The sequence below is a fragment of the Borostomias antarcticus genome (assembly GCF_949987555.1).
Source record: "Borostomias antarcticus genome assembly, chromosome: 14".
Taxonomy (NCBI): domain Eukaryota; kingdom Metazoa; phylum Chordata; class Actinopteri; order Stomiiformes; family Stomiidae; genus Borostomias; species Borostomias antarcticus.
Genome location: NC_140247.1, coordinates 15,352,659 through 15,378,855, shown reverse-complemented (window position 1 = coordinate 15,378,855; position 26,197 = coordinate 15,352,659). Strand labels below are relative to the sequence as shown.

General features: G+C 50.1%; 1 protein-coding gene across 1 annotated transcript; it reads right to left on the bottom strand.

Moving 5' to 3' along the window:
* Window positions 1-1,378: 1,378 nt before the first annotated feature.
* On the bottom strand, window positions 1,379-25,105 carry col1a1a (collagen, type I, alpha 1a). The gene is made up of 50 exons (XM_084448340.1): window positions 24,963-25,105; window positions 23,005-23,196; window positions 22,121-22,143; window positions 21,871-21,906; window positions 20,577-20,669; window positions 19,503-19,571; window positions 19,048-19,092; window positions 18,475-18,528; window positions 18,008-18,061; window positions 17,472-17,525; window positions 17,236-17,289; window positions 17,008-17,061; window positions 16,844-16,888; window positions 16,519-16,572; window positions 16,076-16,120; window positions 15,809-15,862; window positions 14,667-14,765; window positions 14,405-14,449; window positions 14,158-14,256; window positions 13,721-13,774; window positions 13,487-13,594; window positions 12,394-12,447; window positions 12,061-12,159; window positions 11,815-11,868; window positions 11,598-11,696; window positions 11,397-11,450; window positions 11,167-11,220; window positions 10,865-10,918; window positions 10,709-10,762; window positions 10,436-10,480; window positions 9,847-9,945; window positions 9,584-9,691; window positions 9,191-9,352; window positions 8,750-8,803; window positions 8,310-8,417; window positions 8,102-8,155; window positions 7,759-7,812; window positions 7,413-7,574; window positions 7,084-7,191; window positions 6,813-6,920; window positions 6,538-6,591; window positions 6,316-6,423; window positions 6,054-6,107; window positions 5,727-5,834; window positions 5,265-5,318; window positions 4,877-4,984; window positions 4,372-4,654; window positions 4,022-4,212; window positions 3,472-3,714; window positions 1,379-2,792 (listed from the first exon to the last, which is right to left on the bottom strand). Exons 1-50 carry the CDS (start codon window positions 25,042-25,044, stop codon window positions 2,646-2,648), a joined length of 4,347 nt encoding a protein of 1,448 aa, XP_084304466.1. The 5' UTR covers window positions 25,045-25,105; the 3' UTR covers window positions 1,379-2,645.
* Window positions 25,106-26,197: the final 1,092 nt, after the last annotated feature.

Genomic DNA, 26,197 nt, shown 5'->3' with positions numbered 1-26,197 from the left:
TAAAGTCATCCCCACCCGGTCTTGAACCCCGGTCTCCCGGGTGGGAGTCCAATGCTCTCACCACTACTCTACTTGTGCAGGGGAGATCGATGGGTTGATTTTGTTTTTTAGAGAAATGCAGGCCAACATTTTCGGGAGGGAGGGAGTGATAACCCAACAAACGCTATACTAGGTGCGCTGGCTTCCAGCCACGCACAAAAACACATGGATCACATTGTTAAATTAGAAGATGCCACAAGATGGAGCTATTTACCGTATAATTTTGAGACATCTCGGTTCACAAACTCACATGAGTAGCCACTTCGGTTAAACTGTGCTCGACATAGCTCGTGTGTGTGTGTGTGTGTGTGTGTGTGTGTGTGTGTGTGTGTGTGTGTGTGTCTGCGTGCGTGCATTTCATACCTTCTTGTTCTCATGATATCAATAAGGTTTAAGCGATTAAGAGAGTCAGAGAGAGCAGTTTGGATCAAAGGAAGATTATATTGTTTATTCTTAAATAGTCCTCTGATATAGCAGGCTATAGCCTCTGCTGTTATGCTGATGTAGGCCTATTTGAGAGGCCTTAAGCAAATTCTCACAGAAGAAATCAGATCCCCAGAGCCAAACTCCTCATCCGGTATTTTGGGTAGACGGCTTATGAGGTGGACAATCGGCCCCTTTGTGTGGCAACTCTGTGCCAGGGAAGCCCACCTGAAAATAGTTCCGCACAGTGGGCCGAGGAGAGAGGGACACCGCTAGCCTACTAGTACTAGCCTACTGAGGGCTATCTTTGAGAAAATAGAATGTGTTCACATTAGGCCTACTGTATCAAAATATGAGTGTGGTTGTGGAGAGGCGCTTACCAACATCGCGGATTTGGGAGAGTGATACATTACGTGACCGGAAGATGTCTACGCGTCTGAGAGGCTTGCTGAGGCTACACCGCTAAACGATGCGGATAGTCGAACTTGGATACCCATCGTTGAACCAATGGATGTGTAGAATTATGCCCAGACCAAGCGGAATAATATCCAGGAGTTACCACCCTATGCTCCACCGTCCGCCAAAGAGAGGATTTTACCCCCGTGTGATTTGGATAATCTGGATATCTCCACTCCGACAACCCAGTCTTCTGTCCGGTGGAGGAATAGTCTATTATTGACACTGCAGCGCGTAGTTCTCCAGAGTTCCCTACAAACTCAAACTGTAGGTAATCCTATGTTATTGACTTCTCATCCTGTGTGAAATTCGATTTTGTTTCTGATTCCGAAAACAAGAATAGATTTTTCAGAGGCAAATAGTTCTGAGATTTTCTTTAATCCTCCTTTCAGTCACAACATGTGTAAACAGGTGTGTAAGATCGTGCTTCATTCAAGTCCATCGGGCAGTCAGGGAATAGTCAAGATAACGTCTGACAACATAAAGTAGACCACTTAACATGCTTTATTTCAGCATTCAAAATAATTAAAAACATCTCAAATTATTATACATATACAAAATAGGTACAGATCCTCTTGTTTTAATCCCCCAAAACTGTGTCTGCTTCTTGCATAATTTGATGATGATTTTATTCTATTTTTCTCTGATGTTCATTTTTTCAGAAACCCTTTGCAAAAAATAACATGAAAACAAAAAAACAAAACAAAAAAACAAACCTAGAACAGTTGGGGGGGAAGAGAGGGGTGCCGCTAGAAGCAAGTGGACAACAAAAGGGGGGGATTTGAACAAACAAAACAACAACCAAAAAGTGTCAAAAGATGTTAAAAAACAGACTCAACAAATCCACCGCTAGCTCTACACCAGACAGGGCCGCGCGTATCACGACTACAGTAGGCCCCTCCCAGGCTGTCACATAAGCTGATGCCTTGAAAGCATTTGTTACGACTGGACAAGATATAACGTTGTAGTTTTAGCACCGATAAGGCCCTGGATGCAAGAATGACAACAACACAATAGCACAATACTATCACCCTTGACAACAAGGACCTCATGAAGAATAGCACCTATTTCAGCTGTTTCTTTCAACTATACTTCTGCCGTGTAAAACCTAAAACCTAACCCGGGGTCAACTAACACTGGGCCGGGTGGATTTCTTTTTTTGAGGTAGCCATAAGATTAAAAAAAGAAATTGAACCCAGATTATACTGATGCTGCTGTTTGATGTTACTCGCGACTGCTCGACCAGGTGGGTACAACAACGAGACACTTCACTGTCAGTTTCACCATTTATTCAACACCTGAAAGTGGTACAAAGCATTGGTTTTTCTTTTTTCTTTTTCATTGTCCTTCCGCAGTGGTAAAAAAAGTCACCTGTATCATGATGTTGTTTTCTGTTAACTCCAGGAGGGGAGAGAGGGGGGGAGGGTAGATTTTACACTTTACAAGTAATATATATTATTTTCTTGTTGCCAGTGAAACAAATGTCTTCTAAAGAATCCTCGGTGTGTAGATGGTGGTAGAATAGTGGTCCCAAAAAACAGCTTGACAACACACAACCACTGTCTTCACAAGTGCAGTTTTAGGCAAGTGGACCATTTGAACGGCCAAATGAAACTCTAGGAGGGGTTTTAAAAAAAATGCTTAGAAAAGGGGTTTCTTAAGAGAGATGACTGCTAGAAAAAACACACATACACACACAAAACAATTTCAAGTCCAGATTTCTTTTTTTACAAGAAGCAGACAGGGCCAACTTCAATGCCAAATTCCTGGTTGGGTGCACCAACGTCCATAGGAGCGATGTCAATAATAGGGAGACGGGATGTTTTTGTTGTCTTGTAGTCGATGACTGTCTTGCCCCATGCACCAGTGTGCGACTGCGACGAGAGAGAGACAGAGAGAGAGAAGAGGGAATGGTTACAATCCACAGTGAAACTTTTGTTTTCATTAGAAAAATACTCTTTAACCCTTGTCTTGGTTGGCCTTACCTTTCAACTTCACATTCATCTGAGGGGTTAGTCGTAGCCTAACATAAGCTCACAGCTTCTACTCACGCCTAGCCTCGTGAGGCCGTCCTGATCTCGCGGGTTCACTGGTCTCACGAGAGCTAACTTAATACCCTCATCTTCTCTCAGAGTGCTTCTGGGGCTTTTCTCGAGCTAAGAAGTTTTTTTTTATCTAGGACCTACCCTTGTACAGCCCTTTGATCGACTGCTGTCGTTTTAAACGTGCTCTATAAATACATTTTGATTTGATTTGAAGGCACTTGTGCCGAGAACATCTGTCCAAGCTTTCCCACGGCTACTGTGGCTGAAACCAGGCGTCTTTCTGTCCTGGTTCTGTCCTGTTCTTCTCTATCTCACTGGCCTGAGAGACAACGTCAGGGTGAAACAGATGAACTGGAGGTGTGTGTATGTATGTTGTGTGCGTGTCTATGGTGGAGACTGGGCTCTGAGGGACAGAACGCGGCTTTCGGGAGCGTGTGTGTGTACGTGTGTGTGTGCGGTGGACACCGGGCCCCCGAGAGACGGCGAGCGGACGCGGCGTTGGGCTCACCGTGCAGCCGTCCTCGGTGACGCTGTATGTGAAGCGGCTGTTCCCCTCGGCTCTGATCTCGATCTCGTTGGAGCCCTGGAGGAGCAGGGCCTTCTTCAGGTTGCCGCTGGCCTGGTCCATGTAGGCGATGCTGTTCTTGCAGTGGTAGGTGATGTTCTGGCTGGCCTCAGTGGACATCAGGCGCAGGAAGGTCAGCTGGATGTTGACGTCCTCCGGCTGGGAGCCCTCGCTGCCGTACTCGAACTGGACCCGGGGGGGAGAGAGAGAGGGAGAGAGAGACCGGAGAGAGAGAGGCGGTTAGCAGAACGTTCACGCCGAGAAAACGTCCGAGGGAATCGTCTGCGGTCGCGCAATACGCCCGGGTCCTAAAAACGATTCGACGTTCAGTAAACTAAACGTGAACCTCTACCCCTCCCTGCGCAATTCTGAACTTTTCTTTCTAAATCCGTAATGTGAACAGTCAGATGTACGGTGCAGTTATGTCAGAGAGAGACCGCGCTCTCTCGGCGGCCATTTTGTTTCGATCGGGGTGCGGAGGAGGGGTCCTAACCTGGAAGCCGTCGGTCATGGCCTCTCCGAACCAGACATGCTTCTTCTCCTTGATGTTCTTGCTGGTGTACCAGCTCTTCTGGGGGATCTCGGCCTGGGTTGGGTTCATGCAGGTCTCGCCGGTCTCCATGTTGCAGTAGACCTTGATGGCATCCAGAGTGCAGCCCTGGTCGGGGTCGATCCAGTACTCGCCTGGGAGGAGGAGGAGGAGGAGGAGGAGGAGGAGGGGGAGGAGGAGGAGAGTCACTCATGAGCATAATCCCTCACACTAGGACACATCTTGCTTTAGCACACGAGCTAACGTCTCGGCTTCGGCTCGCAGGTCTAATACAGTCCGTGTGTCGCACTCACCGCTCTTCCAGTCTGGGTGGCACATCTTGAGGTCGCGGCAGGTGCGGGCGGGGTTCTTCCTGGTGCCGTCGGGGCTGCGGATGTTCTCGATCTGCTGGCTCAGGCTCTTCAGGGTGGTGTCCACCTCCAGGTCGCGGTCGCGCATCACGTTGGCGTCGTCGGCGCGGAACATGCGGAAGGGATCGGGGGCCTTCTCCTGGGCGGGCTGGGCGATGAAGCCCATGTCGAATCCGCCGCTGGGGGGGCCGGGAGGTCCGGGGGGTCCTGGGGGTCCGGGGGGTCCCTGTCAACGCGGGAGACGAACAGAGATGCGGGCGTGAGGAGATTGAAGAAGCTGAGAGGAACATTAAGTGCTTTCTGACATGTAGAGGAAGACCAAGAGATTTAAGTCTAAGATTCCAAAATGGCCGACAAGCTGAGGAGAATCTATCGCTCAGACTGGGCAGTCTGTCACACGTAAACAAAGACTGAGGAGTGAGAGATGAGGGAGGGAGAGAGCACTCACAGCAGGTCCCATCTCTCCACTGCGACCACGGGGTCCGGGGGGTCCAACGGGTCCGGGCAGACCGCTCATACCGTCCTTGCCACCGGCACCAGCAGAACCAGAGGGTCCCTAGAGATGGGAAACGGTCAGTAGATGAGTACAGCTTAGCTAGAAGCTATCCCCGTCGCTAGCGTAGTAGACACCTCAAGCCCAGCGCGACTGTGTAGACTATCTCATACACACAGACCAATAGAAATCTTCGTCGTCTGACTCTCCGCTATCCCAAAACACAAACCGTTATGTCGACAGTTCGACTGAACGGTGGAGGTGACCCCACGGTCATGTTTCTGTCCTGTCGTCGTTACGGCATGAGGGTTTGTAACAGAGGGGTTGCGGTGTTGATACTCACTCTAGGTCCGGCGGGGCCAGAGCTACCAGCGGGTCCTTGGTCTCCAGAGGGTCCCTGGGGAACAGAGAAAACAAGAGGTCAGAGTTCACCTAGGTAAGACATTAACGGGCACCTTAACCTGCCGCTCGGTGTGACTTGTTTTGAATGTGTGTGTAGTGAGAGGCAAGGGGGGCGGTGTTTTGAGGGTCTGTGGTTGCATACGTGTGTGTACTGTACGTTTGTGAGTGTGTACATCACGGGAGGCTGTGTGTGTGTGTGTGTGTGTGTGTTTGGAGGCTGTGTGTGTGTGTGTTTGGAGGCTGTGTGTGTGTGTTTGGAGGCTGTGTGTGTGTGTGTGTGTATTTGGAGGCTGTGTGTGTGTTTGTGTGTGTGTTTGGAGGCTATGTGTGTGTGTGTTTTGGAGGCTATGTGTGTGTGTTTGGAGGCTGTGTGTGTGCGTGTGTGTGTGGAGGAGAGACTCACGGAGGGTCCGGGAGGTCCCTGCATGCCGGTGAATCCACGGTGTCCCTTCATGCCTCTCTCTCCAGCCTCTCCGGCCTCTCCCTTGTCTCCACGGGCTCCAGCGGGTCCCTGTTGTCGGGAAGAGACACCGGTCAGCGTGGCCACGCCCCTCACACGCACTCAACATGGCAAACCAGGAAGTGTTCAGTTAAGCCGGATAAGATGCCCCCAGACTTAAGATTCGTCTTGTTCCAAGACCAAGTGTCGTCCCATTGAGGGTGGGACTTAACCTCGGTCTGGGGATCATCTGTCATGGCGGCGTGCGAGGGAGGGGATTAGGATACGTACCCCTGAGCCACGAGGTCCGGCAGGGCCAGCGATACCAGCGGGTCCAGCAGGACCCTGAAGGAGAGACACAGAGAGGGAGGAAGAGAGAGAGGGGGGAGAGAGAGAGAGAGAGGGAGAGAGAGAGAGGTGTCAGTCAATGCAACTGATAATACACACGCCACGGTCCGAGCTAAAATGTGAATGCAGATCTCCAAGCGCTGTGGATGGGCAGTAGTGGTCTATCTATAGGAGGTGATGTGGTGAAGATCTGGGGGATACTCACAGCCTCTCCACGGTCACCGGACTTTCCGGCAGGGCCGACGGGTCCGGGGGCACCAGAGGGTCCGGGGGCTCCGGGAGCACCAGCAACGCCGGACTCACCACGGTCTCCCTGTAGAAGACCAGACACAGACACGGTCAGATGCCAGATAGATCTCAAAATCGGCGAGGGTCAGGGGAGCGTTGTGTGTGGAGTGAGCATGCGACAACGAGCGTTCGTTCTCACCTTGGCTCCGGCGGCGCCATCGCGACCAGCAGCTCCCTCGTTACCAGCGGAACCCTAGGGGCGGACACAGACACCAGTTAGTCAAAGAAGAACTGCAACGGCAACCGTCAGATTTAAAAGAAAAAAACACCACCAAACTGTCCAATTACTCGAACCTCGGCGAAGCATCTCCTCAGTCTAGACTAGACCATCACCTCCCCCCACACAGAGATACCGCTCGTGTGACTGACCACTGTTTAAGTCATATCGCCAGCGGTCAGGATAGACGGTCTCACCTCGCGACCGGTCTCTCCAGGTGCTCCAGCCAGTCCGTGGGGTCCCATGGGTCCTGGAGGTCCACGCTCGCCGCCGGGGCCACCGGATCCCTGTTTGCCGGGCTCTCCCTAAAAGAGCGGACGACGACCCGGGTTAGACACGGTAGCGGAGAGGCGTAGACGGGGATTAGAACCGGTCTCGGAAGTGGATTCGACCCATTCAGAGTGGGATTGGATCTGGGGTTGTTGTTTTGTTCGGGACCGTTCAGTACAGCGTTGTGTTAATACTCACGGAAGCTCCGGGAAGGCCTGGGAAACCGCGCTCTCCTCTCTGTCCGGGCAGACCGACGATACCACGCTGTCCCACAATACCCTGGGGTCCGGGAGTACCAGAAGAGCCCTGTAGGGGGAGACACACAGGTCACCCACATGGCCTGGAGGGGCGGTCCTGAAGTGAGACTTTCCAAAACGACGTTTGACGTTGTAACATCTCAGTCTGGCTCAGCCAATCACAGCCAGAGGGCGTCCATCTTGTGGTTCTCCCTGAGTCTGTAAGTCTCATGTTTCAAAGCTAGGCTAAGCGCTAAGCTACGGAGAGTGAGTCTGTAGGGGTTTACTTACAGGAGCACCCTCTCCGCCAGGGCTACCCTTCTCTCCCTGGGCGCCTGGGGGTCCGGCAGCGCCGAGCTCACCGGGACGACCGGCGGGACCGGTCTCACCACGGTTACCCTTCTGTCCCTCCTTGCCGGCGGGTCCAGGGGCGCCTGGGGGTCCATTGTTGCCCTGGGGGATGGGGGTGGGGGGGGGGTAGGAGAGGTTAGGGGGATCATATGTCGGGTTGGGATGACGTGGTTGAGTTCATATGATGTCTGGTCGGGCGATGGAGTCGGGGGTGCGCTTCAGTGTGTGTGGGGGGGTTGTGGGAGGGGACAGGAAGTGGCAGGGCGTTTAGACAGGAAGTACTTACAGAGGGGCCGGGAGGTCCAACTCTGCCAGCAGCACCAGGGAAACCAGTAGCACCCTGACCAGGGAGAGAGAGAGAGAGAGAGAGACAGAGAGAGAGAGAGAGAGAGAGACTGGTCAGTAAACAGTGCAACTGTCGCATGAATGTAATAATAGCTACAGTACCACTTCAGAAACACTGTCATCACGTCATTATGTTCTACCGTTCATTATGAAAGCAGCAAAGGATAACGTTGGGAATATCAGGTTTTAGATGGACATCGTCCAGTCACGATGCTACGTTCTGCTCAGATGTGATGGATGGGGCGCGCGGGGGGATGGGGTCAGGGGGGTCGGGGGGTACTCACAGGAGGTCCAGCTGCGCCTCGGGCTCCCTTAGATCCAGTGTTACCAGCGGGTCCCTGTGTGGGTGGACAGACGGCACGTTTACACACGGTCAGTAAGAAACAGAACGAGGGCGTGGCAAAATGTGAGCCGGGTGAGCGCTGGTCACGTCGGGTCGGGTCATACGCCCGTGACCTCGACCGGGCCTGTGGGCCTGTGTGGGGGGTTCACCTGGGGTCCGGGGGCTCCGGTAGGTCCAGCGGGCCCGGGGGCTCCACCGTCTCCCTTAGCACCATTATCTCCAGCCTCGCCCTTAGCACCAGCTTGGCCGTCAGCACCCTGGGAGAGGAGGAGGAGGAGGAGGAGGAGAGAGTGACGGGATCAGGAGAGATAGTTCACGCTGGCTGAAACTGTGTGTGAGTTAGGGACAGGGGCAGTGTGTGTCTGTGTGTGTGTGTGTGTGTGTGTGTGTGTGAATTAGGGACAGGTGGAGTGTGTGTGTGAGTTAGGGACAGGTGTGTGCGTTAGGGACAGGTGGAATGTGTGTGTGTGTTTGTGTGTGTGTGTGTATGTGTGAGTGAGTTAGCGACAGGTGGAGTGTGTGTGTGTGTGTGTGTGTGTGTGTGTGTGAGTTAGGGAGTGTGTGTGTGTGTGTGTGTGCATTAACTCACGGGAGGTCCGGCGAATCCAGCGGGTCCAACAGCACCAGACTCACCACGCTCACCCTGTGAAGGGGGGAGGAGTTAGGGTCAGTTGGGGTTATCAGGGGTCAGAGGTGAGGAACTGACATCATTTAGAATGCACTGAACTGTAGACCTAAAACATCCAGTGAGTGCCTGTCTATCTATAAGGGACAGAGTAATGGCCTGTCTGTTTGGTAGATGTGTCTGAGTGAGTTAGCACTGGTTGTTACCTATTGTATTTACATATTACTTATATATATATATATATATATATATATATATATAGAATATTTCGCTATTCTTATCTTTGGCTTCAACACTAGATTCTGCTCTTAGTCACTTTAGCCAAGTTGAGTGTCTCTCGGTCTCTCTATTTACGCGACATGGCGTAGAGAGAGAGAGACGGGCGTGGGAGACGGCGTTACTCACAGGGGCACCACGGGCGCCGGTGGATCCAACGGGTCCAGCAGCGCCTCCCTCTCCCTTGTCACCGGGGGCTCCAGCAGGTCCAGGGGGTCCGATGGGGCCAGTCATCCCGCGGATACCGTCCTTACCGCCGGCTCCGTCAGTGCCCTTGGCTCCTTGGTCACCCTGGAGGGGGCAGGGAAGAGGAGAGGGGTCAGGACTGATGAGCTGAGTGTGTTGGTCTGTCTATGTGTGTTAATGAGTGTTAAGGGGTAGTGCTTTTTGAGTGGCAAAGAGAGTTGTTTACAGAGAGGTAGACTTTGAGTATGTGTTTGCGTGTGTGTGTGTGTGTGTGTGTGTGTGTGCGGGTGAGTTTGTCATCACAGTGACCGGAGGTGCGTCGGGGGAGGGACTCACTCTGTCTCCCTTGAGTCCAGGCAGGCCGCTGGCCCCGCGCTCACCGGGCATTCCCTGCAGACCGGGGGGTCCCTGGCCTCCGGAGGCGCCTGGGGCTCCAGCATCACCCTGGCAGAGGAGAGACAGGACAACAATCAGCGTGTGTGTGTGTGTGTGTGTGTGTGTAGACAGTACAGCCAGGATGGCCGGGGTTGAAGAGTCTGGTTGAAGGGGTGAGGTCTCGGCGGGGGGGGGGGGGGGGGGGGGGTTCTTGCGTTCCTCACCTTAGCTCCGTCGTTACCACCAGAGCCTGGGGATCCGCGGGCGCCGGCAGGTCCGACGGCACCAGGGGCACCGCGCTCGCCGGGGAAACCTCTGTCACCCTGGGACACAGAGAGGGGAGAGAGAGAGAGAGAGGGTGAGATTGAGACTGGCGCCATAAGAGGTCTCAAGGATGTGGATCCACTACAACCACTGCTGCTGCTGCGACTATAGAAGTAGATCACGTACTGTAGATCATGGTTTGGAAAAGCTGGGTTTGGCTGAATTAGCTTATAGGCTAATGTTAAGCTGGGTTGAGTTAAGCTAAGATAAATTCTGGACTTCTGGAGAGGCAATGTTAACGTTAGCTAACGCATTTGGGAAGGAGGCAACGTTAGCTAAACCATTTTTCAGCACTTTGACATTGTCTAACAATGAAAAGTGCTTTATAAATATAATGAATTATTATAATTGTTTTCATTATGATTAGACTGATGGTTTGTGGGATATTCTGGGTGCGTTCTGTGGTTGTAGGGCCGATGTGGATTTGCAGGGTGGCGATGGCGCCGCCACGCAGGAAATGATGTCACTGCGGCGTGTGTGGATACTCACTCTGGATCCGGCGTTACCGGGGGCACCAGCCTCGCCAGCCACACCCTAGACGGAGAGAGAGAGGGAGAGAGAGAGGGAGAGAGAGAGAGAGAGAGAAAGATGAGGAAGGAGATAAACTCATTATAAGAAGTAATTCACCTGACATGATGACATGGAATACAGAGCAACACCGAAAGAACCAAAAAGATTTTTGGATTTATAATCGTGAGAGCTGATCCTCCGTCCGGCGGGGGACAAGCCAGTGTGTGGAACAGCGCTTCCTCGTATCCTCACCTGCTCTCCGGGCTTGCCAGTCTCTCCGACAGATCCCTGGGGTCCGGGCAGACCCTGTAGTGGACGGATGCGAAATATAGGTGAGACACACCGGTCGCCTTGAAGAGGACTTGTGAATGGTCAGATATTCGTAAGGTGATTTCCCAGGGTGCATACCTGGAATCCGGGGGGTCCGGCAGCTCCCTGCTCGCCTCTCTCTCCAGCGGGTCCCTGGGAGGATCAGAGGGACAGGTCAGTAAGGGTCAAGGGTCACGAGCATTATGTACAATATTGGATGGATGAGTGACCATAGGTCCATACAATGCAGTAGGTCTACTGGACTGTTAATCGGAGGAGGGGTTTTCAGTGAGGCCAGACGGTCATTGCACGTTGTGGATGAGATGTTGGGGGGGGGGGGGGGGGCGAGGGGTTGTTGTGGGGCGCTGGAGGGGGTCGTAGGGGTAGGGTGGGGTACTCACAGCGGGTCCGGAGGCACCTGGTGCACCAACATCACCATCTTTTCCGGGGGCGCCCTGGGAGGAGACAAAGACAGCGTTTTTAGAAACACAGCGAAGGTGGTCCCAACGCATCACAACGGACGGGTTCGATAGATGATGTACAGTGAACCCGATCTGATATTTGCGAGAGCGGTTACGCCCCGAATTCACTGACGTGAGATAGCGTCGGTCGATGAAGAGTGGATACTTACGAGGGCACCGATGGCTCCCATCACACCTCTCTCGCCAGGCTTGCCGCCCTCGCCCTACGGAGACAGAAACAGAGTCACGCCCATCAGCCTCCTGGACACACAGGACGGACGTCCGCCACAGAGCGCCAAAAACGACAGCAGGAGATGCGGTGTTGTGTCGAGGAGAGGTGGGTGGGTGGGTGGGGGGGGCGTTCTACTCACAGCGGCTCCCTTGGGTCCGGGGAATCCCATGACTCCGGGCTGGCCTCTGGCTCCGACGGGGCCAGGGGCTCCGGGGCGGCCATCTTGGCCAGCGGCGCCCTGTCAAGAGGAGAAGAGGGGAGGAGTCAGGGCCCGTCTGTAGAACTCGTGGGCGTGTGACCCGGTCGTTTGACTGGATCGTTGTAGGGTGCGGTGCGGTTCTGGCTGAGGTACTTACGAGGGGTCCAGTCTTGCCATCAGGTCCAGGGCTGCCAGGGCTACCAGTCATACCCTGGTGGTGGTAGTGGGGGGAGGGTGAAAGGTCAAAAGGTCAGGCGCCGGAAAACCATCAAGAACAGGAAGACATTCTCAAATAGTACAGAGAGAGAGAGAGAGAGAGAGAGAGATAGAGAGGGAGAGAGAGAGAGGGAGAGACAGACAGACAGACAGACAGACAGACAGACAGACAGACTGCGTGGCTCACCTTAGATCCGGGCATACCAGGCTCGCCGTTGCGGCCAGCTTCTCCAGTAGAACCCTTGGCTCCAACAATGCCGGGGGATCCACGCTCACCAGGGGCACCCTGGGATGGGGAGAGAGAGAGAGAGAGAGGGAGAGAGAGAGAGAGGGAGAGAGAGGGAGAGAGAGAGAGAGAGATAGAGACAGAGAGAGAGGGAGAGAGAGTGTTTTAATGGCTTGGTTGTAGGATATTGGTGTGTGTGCGTGTGTGTGTGTGAGAGAGTGTGTGTGTGGGTGTGTGTGTGCTTGTGTGTGTGTATATATGTGTGTGTGTGTGTGTGCTTGTGTGTGAACTCACCTTGGGGCCAGCAGCTCCATCAGCACCAGGGAAACCACGGCTGCCAGGAGCACCCTGTAGGGGGCGACACACACACACGCAGGTCAGGACACGGCCCGAGAACCACAGAAGAGCTCAGCATCCCTAAAGAAGTCTGCACATGGTCCCCACCAACGCTAACCAACTCATTCCTATCCAGGTCTATATAATAGATAAGATATATAAGACATTGTGTCTATTACAACATGATGATGATGATGATGATGATGATGATCTGATTATAGCTGGTGGTGGAAGAGTGGAGCAGATATCTACTGTCTCTCTGTAGTCTAGTTTAGTTGTTTATTTGGCAGGGGCAGTGTACAGTAGGCTACATAACAATATACTTTACCAGAATTAGCCAAGAAGGCTCATTTAATCTTTAATTCCTGGACTAGGGTTAGTCATATTTCTGTTTTCAAAGTCAGGCAGCTGGGGTCAGAAGGAGGTATTTAATGGCCGAGTGAGGTGGTTGACAGTGGGCAGAGAAAGGTCCTTGGGCACTGAGAGAGGTAGCTGATTGGTTAAGAGGGAGGAGTGGAATGAACTGCCCACTAATGTCAGGACAGCACAGTCACTGTCCATCTTTCAGGCTCAAAACTCACCTCTTCAAGAAGTACTACCTGGATCCTACCTCTTAAGCACCTATTGTATTTATATTTTACTACTCTTGAACTTTGGCTTCAGCACTAGATTATGCTTTGAGTCACTTGTTTAGAAAGGATATGCACTTGAGTTCTGGTGAGTAATAGTACACTGACTACCTACGTTAAATGCAATTAAGTGGCTTTGGATAAAAGTGTCTGTTAAATTACTGTAATGTAATGTGATGACGTAGTTAACTGGATTAGAGAAAGTTAGAACTACGGTCAGAGAGAGTTAGAACTACGGTCAGAGAGGGTTAGAACTACGGTCAGAGAGAGTTACTGTAACTATGGTCAGACTTAGGTGACTACGGTCAGAGAAGGTTAGGTGACTACAGTCAGAGAGAGTTAGAACTACGGTCAGAGAGCGTTATATCTACGGTCAGAGAGTGTTAGATCTACGGTCAGTCGAGGTCCAGGGGGAGACTTACGCGCTCGCCAGGGGCTCCGCGGGCACCACCAGCACCGCTCTCACCACGAGCACCTCTCTTGCCCTCCTCACCAGCGGAGCCGGGAGGTCCCTGCACTCCAGGGGCACCCTGGGTAACGGAGAGAGAGAGACAAGATGGAGGTTCAGTTCACGGCTGAGTCCAGAAACCATTGTCCTGTAGAACCACCGGTGGGAGAGTGATCATGTGACGTGGAGGAACAGGAAGTGTACTTACACCCTCTCCCTTGGCACCAGCCTCTCCCTTGGAACCGGGAGCACCGACCTCACCCTGGGAGGAGCAGAGAGAGATGAGAACGCCAATGTCAGGTCAGGTGACAGCAGAGACGCACGCTGCATGGCACAGCTCGGTCCGCTTATGCCATCACTACTATGTAAACATCCTCACATCCAAACATCACTCAAGGACTCAAGACTTTGAGGGAGTGGGATTTAACAGGATTTCACAGAAAATACCGAAACCAAGGATTTTACAGAATCCTGTAAACAATGATTTAACAGAATCCTGTAACTAAAAAGACCCAAGTTGAGAATCCCCACTGACAATTCACTTTCTGATCCAAGAGTGGATTTAGAAGAACCCCCCCGCCCACCCGACCCGACCGCTGTGCCCCATCTACGGCGGTGTGTCTGAGAAAAGGTGGCCGGACTCACAGTGTTTCCCTTGGGGCCGGGGGCACCACCGGGTCCCTGAGCACCAGATGGTCCACGGGGTCCAGGGAAGCCAGGGGCTCCAGCAATACCAGCAGCGCCCTGTGGGGGGCAGCACAACGCAACTCAACATGATCAGACACCCGGCAGCGAGACAGTACCTCACTGATTTTTTTAAATTTTATTTGACATATAAAACTAAAAAACTAAAAAAATTGGTGACTAAGTAGCAGGGGGGGGGGTTACTTACGGGGGCGCCCTTGGCACCGGCGGCACCATCAGCTCCGTTGTTACCCTGTGGAGAGAAGCAGAACAGGGTGGTCAGGAAGAGCGTGCCTCCCGCTAGGCGTTCTAGAAGCTTCTTAAGAGTGCATATGTTCCAGGGTTCCGGAGTCAGCATTCTAAGAGGGTTTGGAAGGGTTCTAGCTGGGTTCCGGAGAGACCTGGAGGAGTTCTACAGGGTTCAGGGTGTTTATAGAAGGTTCTAGTGGGTTCTGGAGGGTGACACTCACAGCGAGGCCAGCAGCTCCAGCAGGTCCGGGGTTACCAGGCTCTCCACGGGCGCCCTGGGCTCCCTCAGGTCCACGAGTTCCCTGGGCACCGACCTCTCCCTGTAGGGGTAGAAGCACACACACATGGTCAGTATACACACAATACACACACTCTGTCATTCCTGGTAGAAACAAATGTATCATCTGTGAAGAGACTCATTTCCTCATTAAGATAAGATGGCTCCAGCTTCTTTTGTCATAATCAAAACAGCAGCATCACATGACCTCATATGAACTTGTGGTGACCCCACCGGGGGTCATGGGAAGGTCACAGACCTGGAATGACCCCTCAGTCATGAGGCATGTGATGTTCTATGCCTGGGGATACGGCCAGTGTTGTGTATCAATGATAAAAAGCCAATCTTTCTGATAACTGATCAGTAATATGTGACTGACTCCTACAGTATCAGACAGGACTGTAAGTTATTCTATGTAATTCCGATCAAATCCAAGCGCAGATACGTAGGACTGTATCATGGCTAAGGCTGTTTCATTAGATGGTTTAACATCAATGTACTGAACTAGTCTTAGACTCTTATACCAAATGGGAGAATCACAGCATTTAGAAGATTCTGTTTCCCCATATTTAGATACAGTCTCCATTCTGTCTGTCTGTCTGTCTGTCTGTCTGTCTGTCTGTCTCACTGTCTGTCTGCTTCGCCCTCTGGTGGAGAGCCTGGGGCAATGTGAGAAGTGGAACAGTGGAGGGTAGAGGATAGAGGACAGATAGATGATATATGATACATAGAGGATAGAGGAGAATATAGAAGGAGGATAAAGGACATATGATAGATAGAGGGAGGATAGATGATAGAGGACAGAGGACAGATGATAGAGGGAGGATAGATGATTGAGGACAGAGGATAGATGATAGAGGGAGGATAGATGATAGAGGACAGAGGATAGATAGAGGAAGGATAGAGGATATAGGATGTAGGGAGGATAGAGGACAGAGGATGTAGGGAGGATAGAGGATAGATGATAGATGATAGAGGAAGAATAGATTATAGAGGATAGATGATAGAGGGAGGATAGAAGGGATGATAGAGGATGAGGAAGGTGTGTGTGTCAGGACAGGTATGAGGGAGCAAGGAGGGCCTTACCTTAGATCCGGGGCCACCGGGGAAACCAGGGGCACCAGCAGGGCCAGTGGGGCCCTAGACGAGAACACACACAAGGAGAGAAGAGCTCAGAACCAGAGTCCAGACCAACCGGGTTCACTATCTCACACCTTGGGACTCTCGCTGGTTAAGGTCATCTGGTGCGTATGATATCTTTCTGGTCAATATACAGGTATCTGGTTTAACACGCAGTATGTGACGGGTATGTGGTGAATGGAAGTGGATCCATGAATCCGGGTCAGAACTTACGGGAGGACCACCAGCACCAGCAGCGCCGTCGTTACCACGAGCACCCTGTAGAGAGAGAGAGAGAGAGAGAGAGAGATGGAGGAGGGAGGGAGGGAGGGAGGGAGGGAAGGAAGGGATCGAGTCAGAACCAGCTATTGGTCCTACACAGCCAGGCTCCTGTCACAGTCACCAAGTCATGTGATCGGACTACAGGGTCAATCAACCCAAGGGTCAGGGTCAACAATCACACTCCCAGAGAGACTCGAGTAAGTCCGAGCAACTACATTTCAGGGATAGGGTTCAGTGTGTTAGCATGGCTTGTGTGTGTGTGTGTGTGTAGTGGGGAGGAGGGGGTTGTTGGTGTGGTTTTGGGAAGCTACAGGTGTGGGGGTGAGTAGGGGTAATGTTGGCATGGTTCTGAGGGGGTACAGAGAGGTCGTATCTCCTCAGGGGAGTCAACTCACTGCAGCTCCGTTGGGACCGGCACGGCCCCTCTCGCCAGGCAGACCACGTGGACCCTACAGAGAGAGAGAGAGAGAGAGAGAGATGAAGACAGTCAGTACACATGGTTGTGGTTCACACAGGCTACAGCGCTACAAAACGCTAGCACCACAACGTAGAGTTCTCTCTGAATAACTTTCTCTCCAGACCTCATTCTCTGTAGCGAGTGAGGGGGGATGAACTACACAGCTCACGTTAGCTGCCTCATGCAGCCGAGACGTATACGAAACAAGACGCTCAAGTTATTCAGCTGGTCAGCTGGTTTACAAAATGGCGGTTGTGACTCACCATGGCGCCGGGGGTTCCGTTCTCACCGGCGGCACCAGCCTCTCCCTACGGACAGACAGACAGACAAGACAGGTGAGCGGATGATGGAGTGATGAGAGAGGAGGTGTGATGAGAGAGGAGGTGTGCTTCAACGCTGAAGGCGAGGGGGGGGGCGGGGGTCTTACCTTAGGACCAGCGGGGCCACCCTCTCCCTTAGCTCCATCCAGACCGCTGAATCCCTGGAGAGAGGGAGAAAAGAGAGGGAGGAGAGAGAGAGAGAGAGAGAGACAGTGTGGTATGGTTAGAGGTGGGGGCGCAGGGTGAGGCGTGTGTCGGAGATCTTAACGCCTTCCACCGGGCGTCAGTGAAGGTGATTCGAAGGAGGGCGGCCATTTTGTGGGCCGGTGACTCACTCTGTGTCCCTTGATGCCGGGAAGGCCAGGGGTTCCGGGGAATCCACGAGCTCCCTGGAGAGAGAGAGAGAGAGAGAGAGAGGAAGAGAGACAGCAAGTGAGACCTTTGTCGATCACACCATTAGACTCCTCATACATATCAGGAAGCTTATCAAAATATCCCAGGCCGTGCTGATCAGCTGCGGGTGCCAGAGCGGGCGTGGCCTGGGCGTGGCTGAGGTAGCGGGACGACTCACCTGGGGGCCGGAGGGTCCGCGCTCGCCGCCGCGACCAGGCTTGCCAGACTCACCCTGGAGGGAGGAGGCAGAGAGGAGAAGACAGGGTGAGAGACATTCGAAGAGATCCCTGACGCGGTCGTTCTGAGTTCAATCTGACGTCAGACATCAATCCGATCAGGGCCATATACAGGCCAGATCTGGTACTTGTGGCTTAGTTCCGCCCATATATGGCCCAGATCCGCTTGCAATCTGGGCTCCAGCTCATGTTATAAGTCTGAGGTAACTTCTATAGGCGGACACTCCAACGACCAGTCTGTGAGGAGTGTGGAGTGGTTACGCTACGCTAAAGCCAATCTGATTTTGGAGTGCCTGTCCACCCACTAATTGTAGCTTTCTTCACAGGGCTGAAAAGAACATTATAGGTTGGCTGTCTGACAGGAAATTGAGGCTGGTGGACTGGGAGGCGGAGCCTCTAGTGTTGCGGTCTCCAAGGCCGTATGGTAGATGTGTAATTTAGGAGTGTGGTGGGGGTGGTGGGGGTCTGGTGAACTCACATCCTCTCCGTTCTTTCCTGGGGGGCCAGCGGCACCGCGGGGACCCATGGGACCCTGTAGAATACAAACCACTGCGTCAGAGGTGTGTGTGTGTGTGTGTGTGTGTGTTTGTGTTGAATGAGAGAGGGATTGGGGATAAATATGAAGAGATATCAATGGTTCACTAGGTCAGCTAGTGAAGGAAAGCATTAATTGTTTGTGTTTATAAATAACATTATGTGTGTGCGTGTGTGTGTGTGAGTGTGTGTGTGTGTGTGTGTGTGTGTTTGTGTTGAATGAGAGAGGGATTGGGCAAAAATATGAAGAGATATCAATGGTCCACTAGGTCAGCTAGTGAAAGAAGGCATTAATTGTTTGTGTTTATAAATAACATTATGTGTGTGTGTGTGTGTGTGTGTGTGTGTGTGTGTGTGTGTGTGTGTGTGTGTGTGTGTGTGTGTGGGTGTGTGTCCAATTGTAATACTCACAGAAGCACCAGCCTCACCGGGCTCGCCAGGGGGGCCAGTGAATCCCTGAGGTCCCTGTAGGGGGCGACAGAGAGACCACGTCAGACCGCAGCCTTACACCCATCAACATCACACTGTAGCTGAGTGTTCACACAGGAGGAGTTAGCATGTGCTACTGTACAATACGCCGTGGGAAAATCGTTATTTGGGTCAGACAGTCGCTGACTTATCAGTGACCTAAGCCTTAACATCTTATCTTATATAATAACCAAAGCAAACCAATAACTAAAATAATTGGTTTGAAATTATACAGAAGGTGTATAATGGTTAATTTTGTTTAAGATTGTTAGAAATTAAGTGGATACTCAAAAATGTGACTTGTTTAAATACATTTATACAACCATAATGTATAGCAAAGATATGTACACAATCTTCACATGCACTTGGCCAACTGAATGTTTTGACTTCAACTCCCATCATGCAACTGGCCTAATGATCTCAGGTGTGTTTTCCTCCATGACACACATACAGGCAGACCCCTGCCAGAGGGGTGTAGAGAGAGGGGGGGAGGACAGGAGGTGGAGGGGTACTCACGCTAGCGCCAGCAGATCCAGGGGCTCCACGGGATCCCATGGGGCCCTGTCAATCAAAACACAAAGAGGGGAAGAGTCAACATGGGCAATTACCCCATCAACCAATCACATCGTTTTTAGGGTCTTCACAAAACACAATATAGAGAAATAAAGCATATACAGCTATAGAGAATATATTATATATATACATTATATATTCATATATATATATTAATAGTATCTTCATCATGGTATCCAATAGAGAATGAACTAAGCGATCACAGGGCCAATCAGAGTCAGGGTTTAGGGGCGGAGCTAAGACTGTTCCCATGGGAACACAGCCACTGTGATTACAGTAACTTAAGCACTGAAGAGTAGCAGTAACTGTTCATACATGTCAGGTTTTTGTAATGCAATCGCTATCTTGGTCAGCCTACTTTGTGATTGTGTGTGTGTGTGTGTGTTGTGTATCCGTACCATGGGGCCGGGCACAGAGATACCGCCCATAGACTTCTCATGGCCCTCAGACATCTGAGGAGCGAAGTTCTGTAGGAGGAAAGAGAGAGAGAGAGAGAGAGAGGGAGAGAGAGAGAGAGAGAGAGGGGGGGGAGATAGAGGTTACAGTCAATGAGGAGAATCATCAAATCTGCATTTATCCCTATTCAATGATCATTGCCACATCCAGAATGTTTCATTCTACAACCACCTATAGATGTGGATAGGTCTAACACAGCAGGGAAATGCTATGGATGATGCCTGCCAGCAGTTGTATATCTGCGCCTATTTGGTACAAAGGTCCAAAGCTCTGCCTTGCCTGTCTTTTCCTGGGCGCTGTCCACTCTCCCTGGTGCTGAAATACTGACTGCACTAACTAGGATAGCTTCAGTCAGGCAATCATAACTCCCTATGGTATCTACCTTATGTATGTGCTTCAAAGGGTGATCCATATGACTTGTAGATCAGCTGCATAACAATATTTACCATACCTTTTAAAAACGAATTTATACTATAGGAGAATTAGTTGGGAGTCTATTCAAGCTCATATTGGTAGGATTTACAGTAGATTAGATGCATGGTAATCTCTTTCTCTCTCTCTTTAGCCTGTGATCGCTGAGACAGTGTTTCTCACTGAACCCCTGACCCTTGACCTTTTGACCTTGACCTTACTTGACCCTCTAGGCCTGGTCTGGGGGCAGCTCCACAGCCCGGAACTGGTAAATGAAGGGGTTAAACTTGACAAACTCACACCTCCTCTCTCTTCTCTGTGACCCTCACCCAAACTGACAGAGGGTCAGTGGTTAAAGGCGGAGTGGCCATCTAACCCAGAGACACTAACAGATCTAGGATCTGCTTCTAACCCACTCCTCACCCTCTAGGGAGCGACTCTAGCTAGCTAGCCCCGTTCCCACAGCGCTTAGATACCCTCTGGCATGGGGTCATGGGGTCAGTGTTCCCGACCTCCAGAGTCTCATCTGACCAACCAGAGGTGGGAGATAAGGTCTGACTCCAGATCAGAGGTTATCGGGGGTCCTGGAGGGGGGGGGTACTTACTCCGCCGAGGCCGGGGGGACCAGGGGGGCCTGGGGGTCCGGGAAGACCGGGCTGGCCGGGGATTCCATCGTTGCCAGGGAGACCAGGAAGACCCTGTGGGAAGGAGAGGAGAGATAGGTCGTCACTTGGTGAGTCATCAAAGACCAGCCAATAGACAGTCAGTGTGTAAACCGTGCGTCCTGTGAGGGGTTTAAGTCCAGTCCGTGTCTTAGGCCATTAAGAGTGGACACAGCATATAGAGACAGCACTGCAGAGGCAGCAAAGCGCCCCCTAGAGACTTTCTTGACCATGTGACCGAACCAGGAAGTACTTTGAACCTCTGACCCTTCACCATTGCAGCCTAATAATAATTATGTCTCCAGTATGACCAATTAGAGGACAGCTTTCAGTGAGGAGAGAGAGAAGCTGGTTTAATCTAGACTCAGTAGAGGCACATGGAGGTTCCTCTTACTTAAAGATGAAAGCAGGTTTGTATCAGCAATGGCTTTAACAATATCCCTCTGTCACCTCAGTCACATCTGATGTGTGGCTTCAGTGTTGACACATCAATTTAAATGCCAATTAGCTTGCCTATTAATCCATCAATCTATTCTCATTTAAATTAGAACAGTCTAAAATGGCACCTTCTGGTCTCATTCATGTTGATCATTCTATATACTGTCTCCATAACATCCACAACAGCCTCGCTGAAGAATGGATAGTTGTGAATCAATCAAGTAACACGCAAGGAATCAGTCACCAATCAACAGGCCATATCAAACTGAATTTAGGACTAACACAATAGCAAAAAAAATATGTTGAGTATTTTCTTTAAATAAACTTGGTCATATACAATCTGACTTTAGTTTCTGATGAACCAAATTAGGTACATACAAAGGCCCAGTATGAAGCTATGCTCAAGCCAGCAACACTTAACATTAATATTCACCAATAAACATTAATTAACCTGTCTCATATAAACCAACTGGCAATGAGAAATTAAAGTTGTAGGTCCATAGCAAACAACATTCAGTAAATATATCCTCTATACCCTAACTAACGAACTAAAGACAAGTCTTACAGAGGCTATTGATAGCCAGACTCCAATTAACACCAACACTAAGCAGTGATAGCAATTAGCTGACCTAACGAGGAGAGGCCTACAGGTCTTCAGGATGTTACTCTAGGCCTTCTACAGTAGACAACTGGCAAGAATCGTAAGACCCCTGCAAGATTACTCTCTACCTGATTTGTAAATTTAAAAAAGGCACAGAAAAGAGTTGGGCTTCGGTGAGGTAGGGAGAGGTGAGCGTACCTTGTCTCCTTTGGATCCACGGTCACCCTTGGGTCCCTAGAAGAAAGAAAACGTTTTGTTTTCAGTCTCACTCCTTTATCACTGAAGTAATGATCATGATCATTATAATTAGCATACATTACATACATCATATACTGATCATTCATCCAGACAGGACACATGCACTCTTTCAACAATCCTATAACAATCTCTTATTGTTTTATATAGATCACTGATCATCATTATAACGTAAGTAATAATGAATATTTACCTCAACTTGTGGCTCGTGGAAGCCTATGATGAAAACAGGGAAATAAGTCGTTAGAATGTTGTAAATCAATAGTTTTTCAAATGTATTGAAATCAAGAAATCGAAGATAAGAATGTGAGGCTATATATGATCTTAATTAAATACATTTCAGACCTCTAATTTCCAGGAAAAAATAATAGATAGGCTACATTAAAATGTAGTTCTCGAACAAAACGTGTTAAAATGTATTCAACAAGTAGTCAACATTGTGTCATTTCCACACAGAAGACATGAGATCTGATGAGACCAAGCATCCATGGTGGTGAAGACAACCTACAGTAGGTTTACTGACCTAATTAGGGTCAAGGTCAAAGTTGAACAGAAGGTCAAATATGGTGGTACCATCAGTGAGAATGAGCCTATAGGCCTCAGAGCTTCAGAGTTTGGGGCAATTCCGTTTCAATTCTTATAAATTAAATTCTTATTTACATTTTAATACGAATTTAAATGGAGGCAACAATAGCCTATCTCGGTTGAAGGTATGTAAATTAGACCATCTCAAACGTTTTGCAATAGCTTGCCAGCAAAACAGTTTGGGATTTATAAACCTACTTCTTAAATTATAGCACTTTAATTCGAGTTCACTTCCTGAATGGATTGAACTGAAACAGAATTGACCTCGCTGTAAATATGACATCCCATTTCAGATGAAACGAAGAAAAATTATTGGTGTGTTTGGAATCAATATAAATCCAGGTTAATTCCACGATGGCAATCCACGAAATGCTCTTGAAAAGACTCTTTGAAGTCTATAGGCCTAAAATAAACCCAGGCCTAAACCATAGTCCGTGCAGAGGCCCGTCAGCTCCGCGAGAAGAGCGCTGTGGCGGAATAAAACCGTCGTACCGTCGTCGGGGCAGATGGGACAGCACTCGTCGTGGGGAATCACTGGGTTGGGGCAGTCAGACGTGTCCTCGCAGATCACCTCGTCGCACATCACGGTGCCGCTGTCGCAGACGCATATTTGGCATGGCTCGGGTTTCCAGACGTCTCTATCGTTGTACAACTGGCCGTCCAACGTACAGCTGCCGGCGGTACCTGGCGGGAGGAAAGAGCGAGGAGGGTTCAGTGAAAGGCCATCCAGTGACCACATAAGTCTGCTTTGCATATTAATATGTCTTTTTTTGTTTTCTTGTTTGTTTTGGGGAAAAATAACAAATAAAATGTTGTTTTTTAAATCACACTACACACACTACACACACACACACACACACACAAGTCTGCTTTGGGAAGTAGGCCTAACTAACATCCTGGTTTTATAATCATCATCAAACGAGGTTCAACGTGTTGGCCAACACTTTCTGACGAAGAAAAAGACGTAGGCTATAGCCTGCTCTGCTCTACCATAGCTGGCCTATAGGATATTCAACCACTGTTGTGAGGGAAAAGTAGGCCTAGCTCCAGAAAACAAGGCCATTTACGCACACTGCTAATGGGGCCGAATGAGGCTTCATCTGTGTCATCATCACTGCACCCACGCGCCGAACCTACAATTCTTCTAAAAAGCTCAGAGAAGTGGCCAAATCCCGCAACGCACAACAGTGGAAAACTTCCACGTAGACTTTTCTGTTCTTCGAATTCTGGAATAATTGAAAACTGTCGGCTTGGCAAGCAGCACTGCTTTTCCCTCAGTGGAAAGTTTCCTCAGTCTGCATGTGTTTTCAATTATCATAAAAAAGCGGAGAGGAGAGGGGTGGGTGCGCATCCAGAGGCAGCCAGATGTTGAAGGAGTTCCGCATTATGACCACGGGGTGGCGCTGCAGGCCCCCTGGACGCGGTGCACATCTGCACGCCCAGATGCGTCTCGGCAATTTTGGCTTTACTGGCCAAAGAATTGGAAAAATAGAATCGTTGACGTTGGCTATTGTACTTTTGTATTAAAGCACAAAACGATTTAAGTTACTTCAAATGATTCCGTTCCTCCGAGTTCAGTTCTCACAAACCTATTCTAGGCCAAGTGAACCCACCCATTATCCTGTCTAGCCTTTGGCTTAGTCACCTTGGAATGTAGCCTATACCTTAAACTGTCAAAGCATAGATATTTTATATCGTTTTGAAAGAATTCCGTCCAGTAATAACCCGAGTGAGGCACTTGGCAATCTCAGAGGTCAAATATTTCCGTGGGGCAAGAATGAGCCTGTTGCAGCTCTCACTCGGCCAGTTCACTTTTGGCCCTAGGGCGTGGAATGATGGTGCCTTTACTAATTCTATACCTCTACCATTCACTGTCCCTATATTATCAAAGATGTGAAGCCGCCATTTAATTCCAATCCATAGACGGATAATCACCAGTTGTCCCTGGCGAGTGGAAAGCCACTCAGTACCAGGCGATCTCACTCACTGCCCCCGGTCCCAATGTTAGCAGCTGTTAAAACATCTAGCTCCGGGACATCAGAGGGGAGTGAAGGGGAAAGCCGAGGGACCTGTATCAACTCGCTCTAAAGGCACGCAGCCATAGGCGAGAGAGAGAGAGAGAGAGAGAGAGAGAGGGAGAGAGAGAGAGAGAGAGAGAGAGAGAGAGAGAGAGGGGGGGGGGGGGCCCACCGTCAGTGATGAGCTCAGGCTGCAAGATCTCGCCTTGCTGAATGCACTACCCATAAAACGCATGTAAAGATACAACAAATCATAACCATTCGCCACCAAATAAAGAAGAGGTGTCCACTTTATGATACAGTAGGCTATGATGGGCCTCGCGACTCATCATACATTTCCCTTTGAGAACTATAGTCTTCCAAAGACTGCACCTTTCCCACAATAACGCCGCCAGACAATAGAAGCGAGAGAGCCTGAAAAGTGTCACTTACGATCGTCCTCTCCTTGTCCTCTGGCTACAAGCGCTGTTACGCTGAGCAGCAGCGCTAACCGAATATCCACAAAGCTGAACATGTCTAGATCTGAGACATGTAGACTCTTTGAGGCAGGGGAAAGTTCTTTTTTTTCCTTTAGACTCCAATCATACAAGGTAGGGTCCGGTCGTCTGTAACTCCAATTCCAGACCCCAGCAGAAAACTCCCTACTGCCTACAGAAAGTTTTTGTCCAGGCTTTTATATGCCAAACTTTTGGGGAGGTCCTGGGCTCTCAAGAGGACTCCAGCATGCTCACGTTCAGGCACTAGAGTCCCTCCTTCCATAAGAGCAAGGGGGCTGGATCAGGCTTTTTTTTCATCATAAACTCTCAGGAAACTTGATCTTTCACAAAAGAAAGGTGGAGGTTTATTCTAAAAACCATCCCCTCTTCTGGCTCAGACAGACAGGCCATGACATCTCCAAAAGTCGATTGGCACGGAGGGCCCGGATAGCTCGTTCTCGGTAGATATATTCAGGGGTATAATTAAATCTAAACAACCTGAGGAAAGAATAGGGAGCTGAATTAAGTTTAATTTCGTTTCAGTCTAATTAATTTGTCCTCAAGATTTATGTTTTAGTGCGTTTTATGTGTGTGAAAAGGATTATTGACGCATCTTTACGCATTTAAAGGCGGCACCAACTTCTAACTTGCAATGCATTTTATTTTGCATCGGATGTAAATTTCGTTTTATATTCTTCCACTGGGGAAAATTGTTATCTCATGACCAATTTCTCCTGGAAAGATTGCCTGTAGTTGTCTAGACAGTTGTCGATTGAAGTGAGATTTTGATTAGACATTTCTAGGATTGCCTATATTTCTATATTTCTGGGATGGACCGGAGGAAGGAAGACCAGCAGACCTTTTGTCTTCTTTAGACCATGGAGTATTCTCCAGTTTGTAGACTTTCACAGAGTGTAGGCAACAGCGTCTTAGGATAGCCTATAATTTGGACAGTGCAAGTTAAGACACAGCAGTCGTTCTTTGATATCGGGGGAGTTCTATGGTTTGGTGTGATTGTGGAAACGCTCACGTGGAGCCCCGGGGAAGGCACTGTAGCCTACCATACCAGCGAGGGGCCGGAATATTAATGGCACATCGATTGCCAGCGTTACTTTCATATTGGAACTATTCCACCAAAGTTCGTTTGAGGAGAAGAACGTCGTCAATCAGGGCGATTTCCCGACGACGGTC

Coding starts and splice junctions, on each gene's coding strand:
- col1a1a (XM_084448340.1), bottom strand. CDS start 25,044: ATGTTCAGCTTTGTGGATATTCGGTTAGCGCTGCTGCTCAGCGTAACA. Junction 17,290..17,471: donor GCGGACCCTCCGGCCCCCAG/GTGAGTCGTCCC, acceptor CTCTCTCTCCAG/GGAGCTCGTGGATTCCCCGG. Junction 5,835..6,053: donor CCGGACCTCGTGGCTCAGGG/GTACGTATCCTA, acceptor TCCCGACAACAG/GGACCCGCTGGAGCCCGTGG.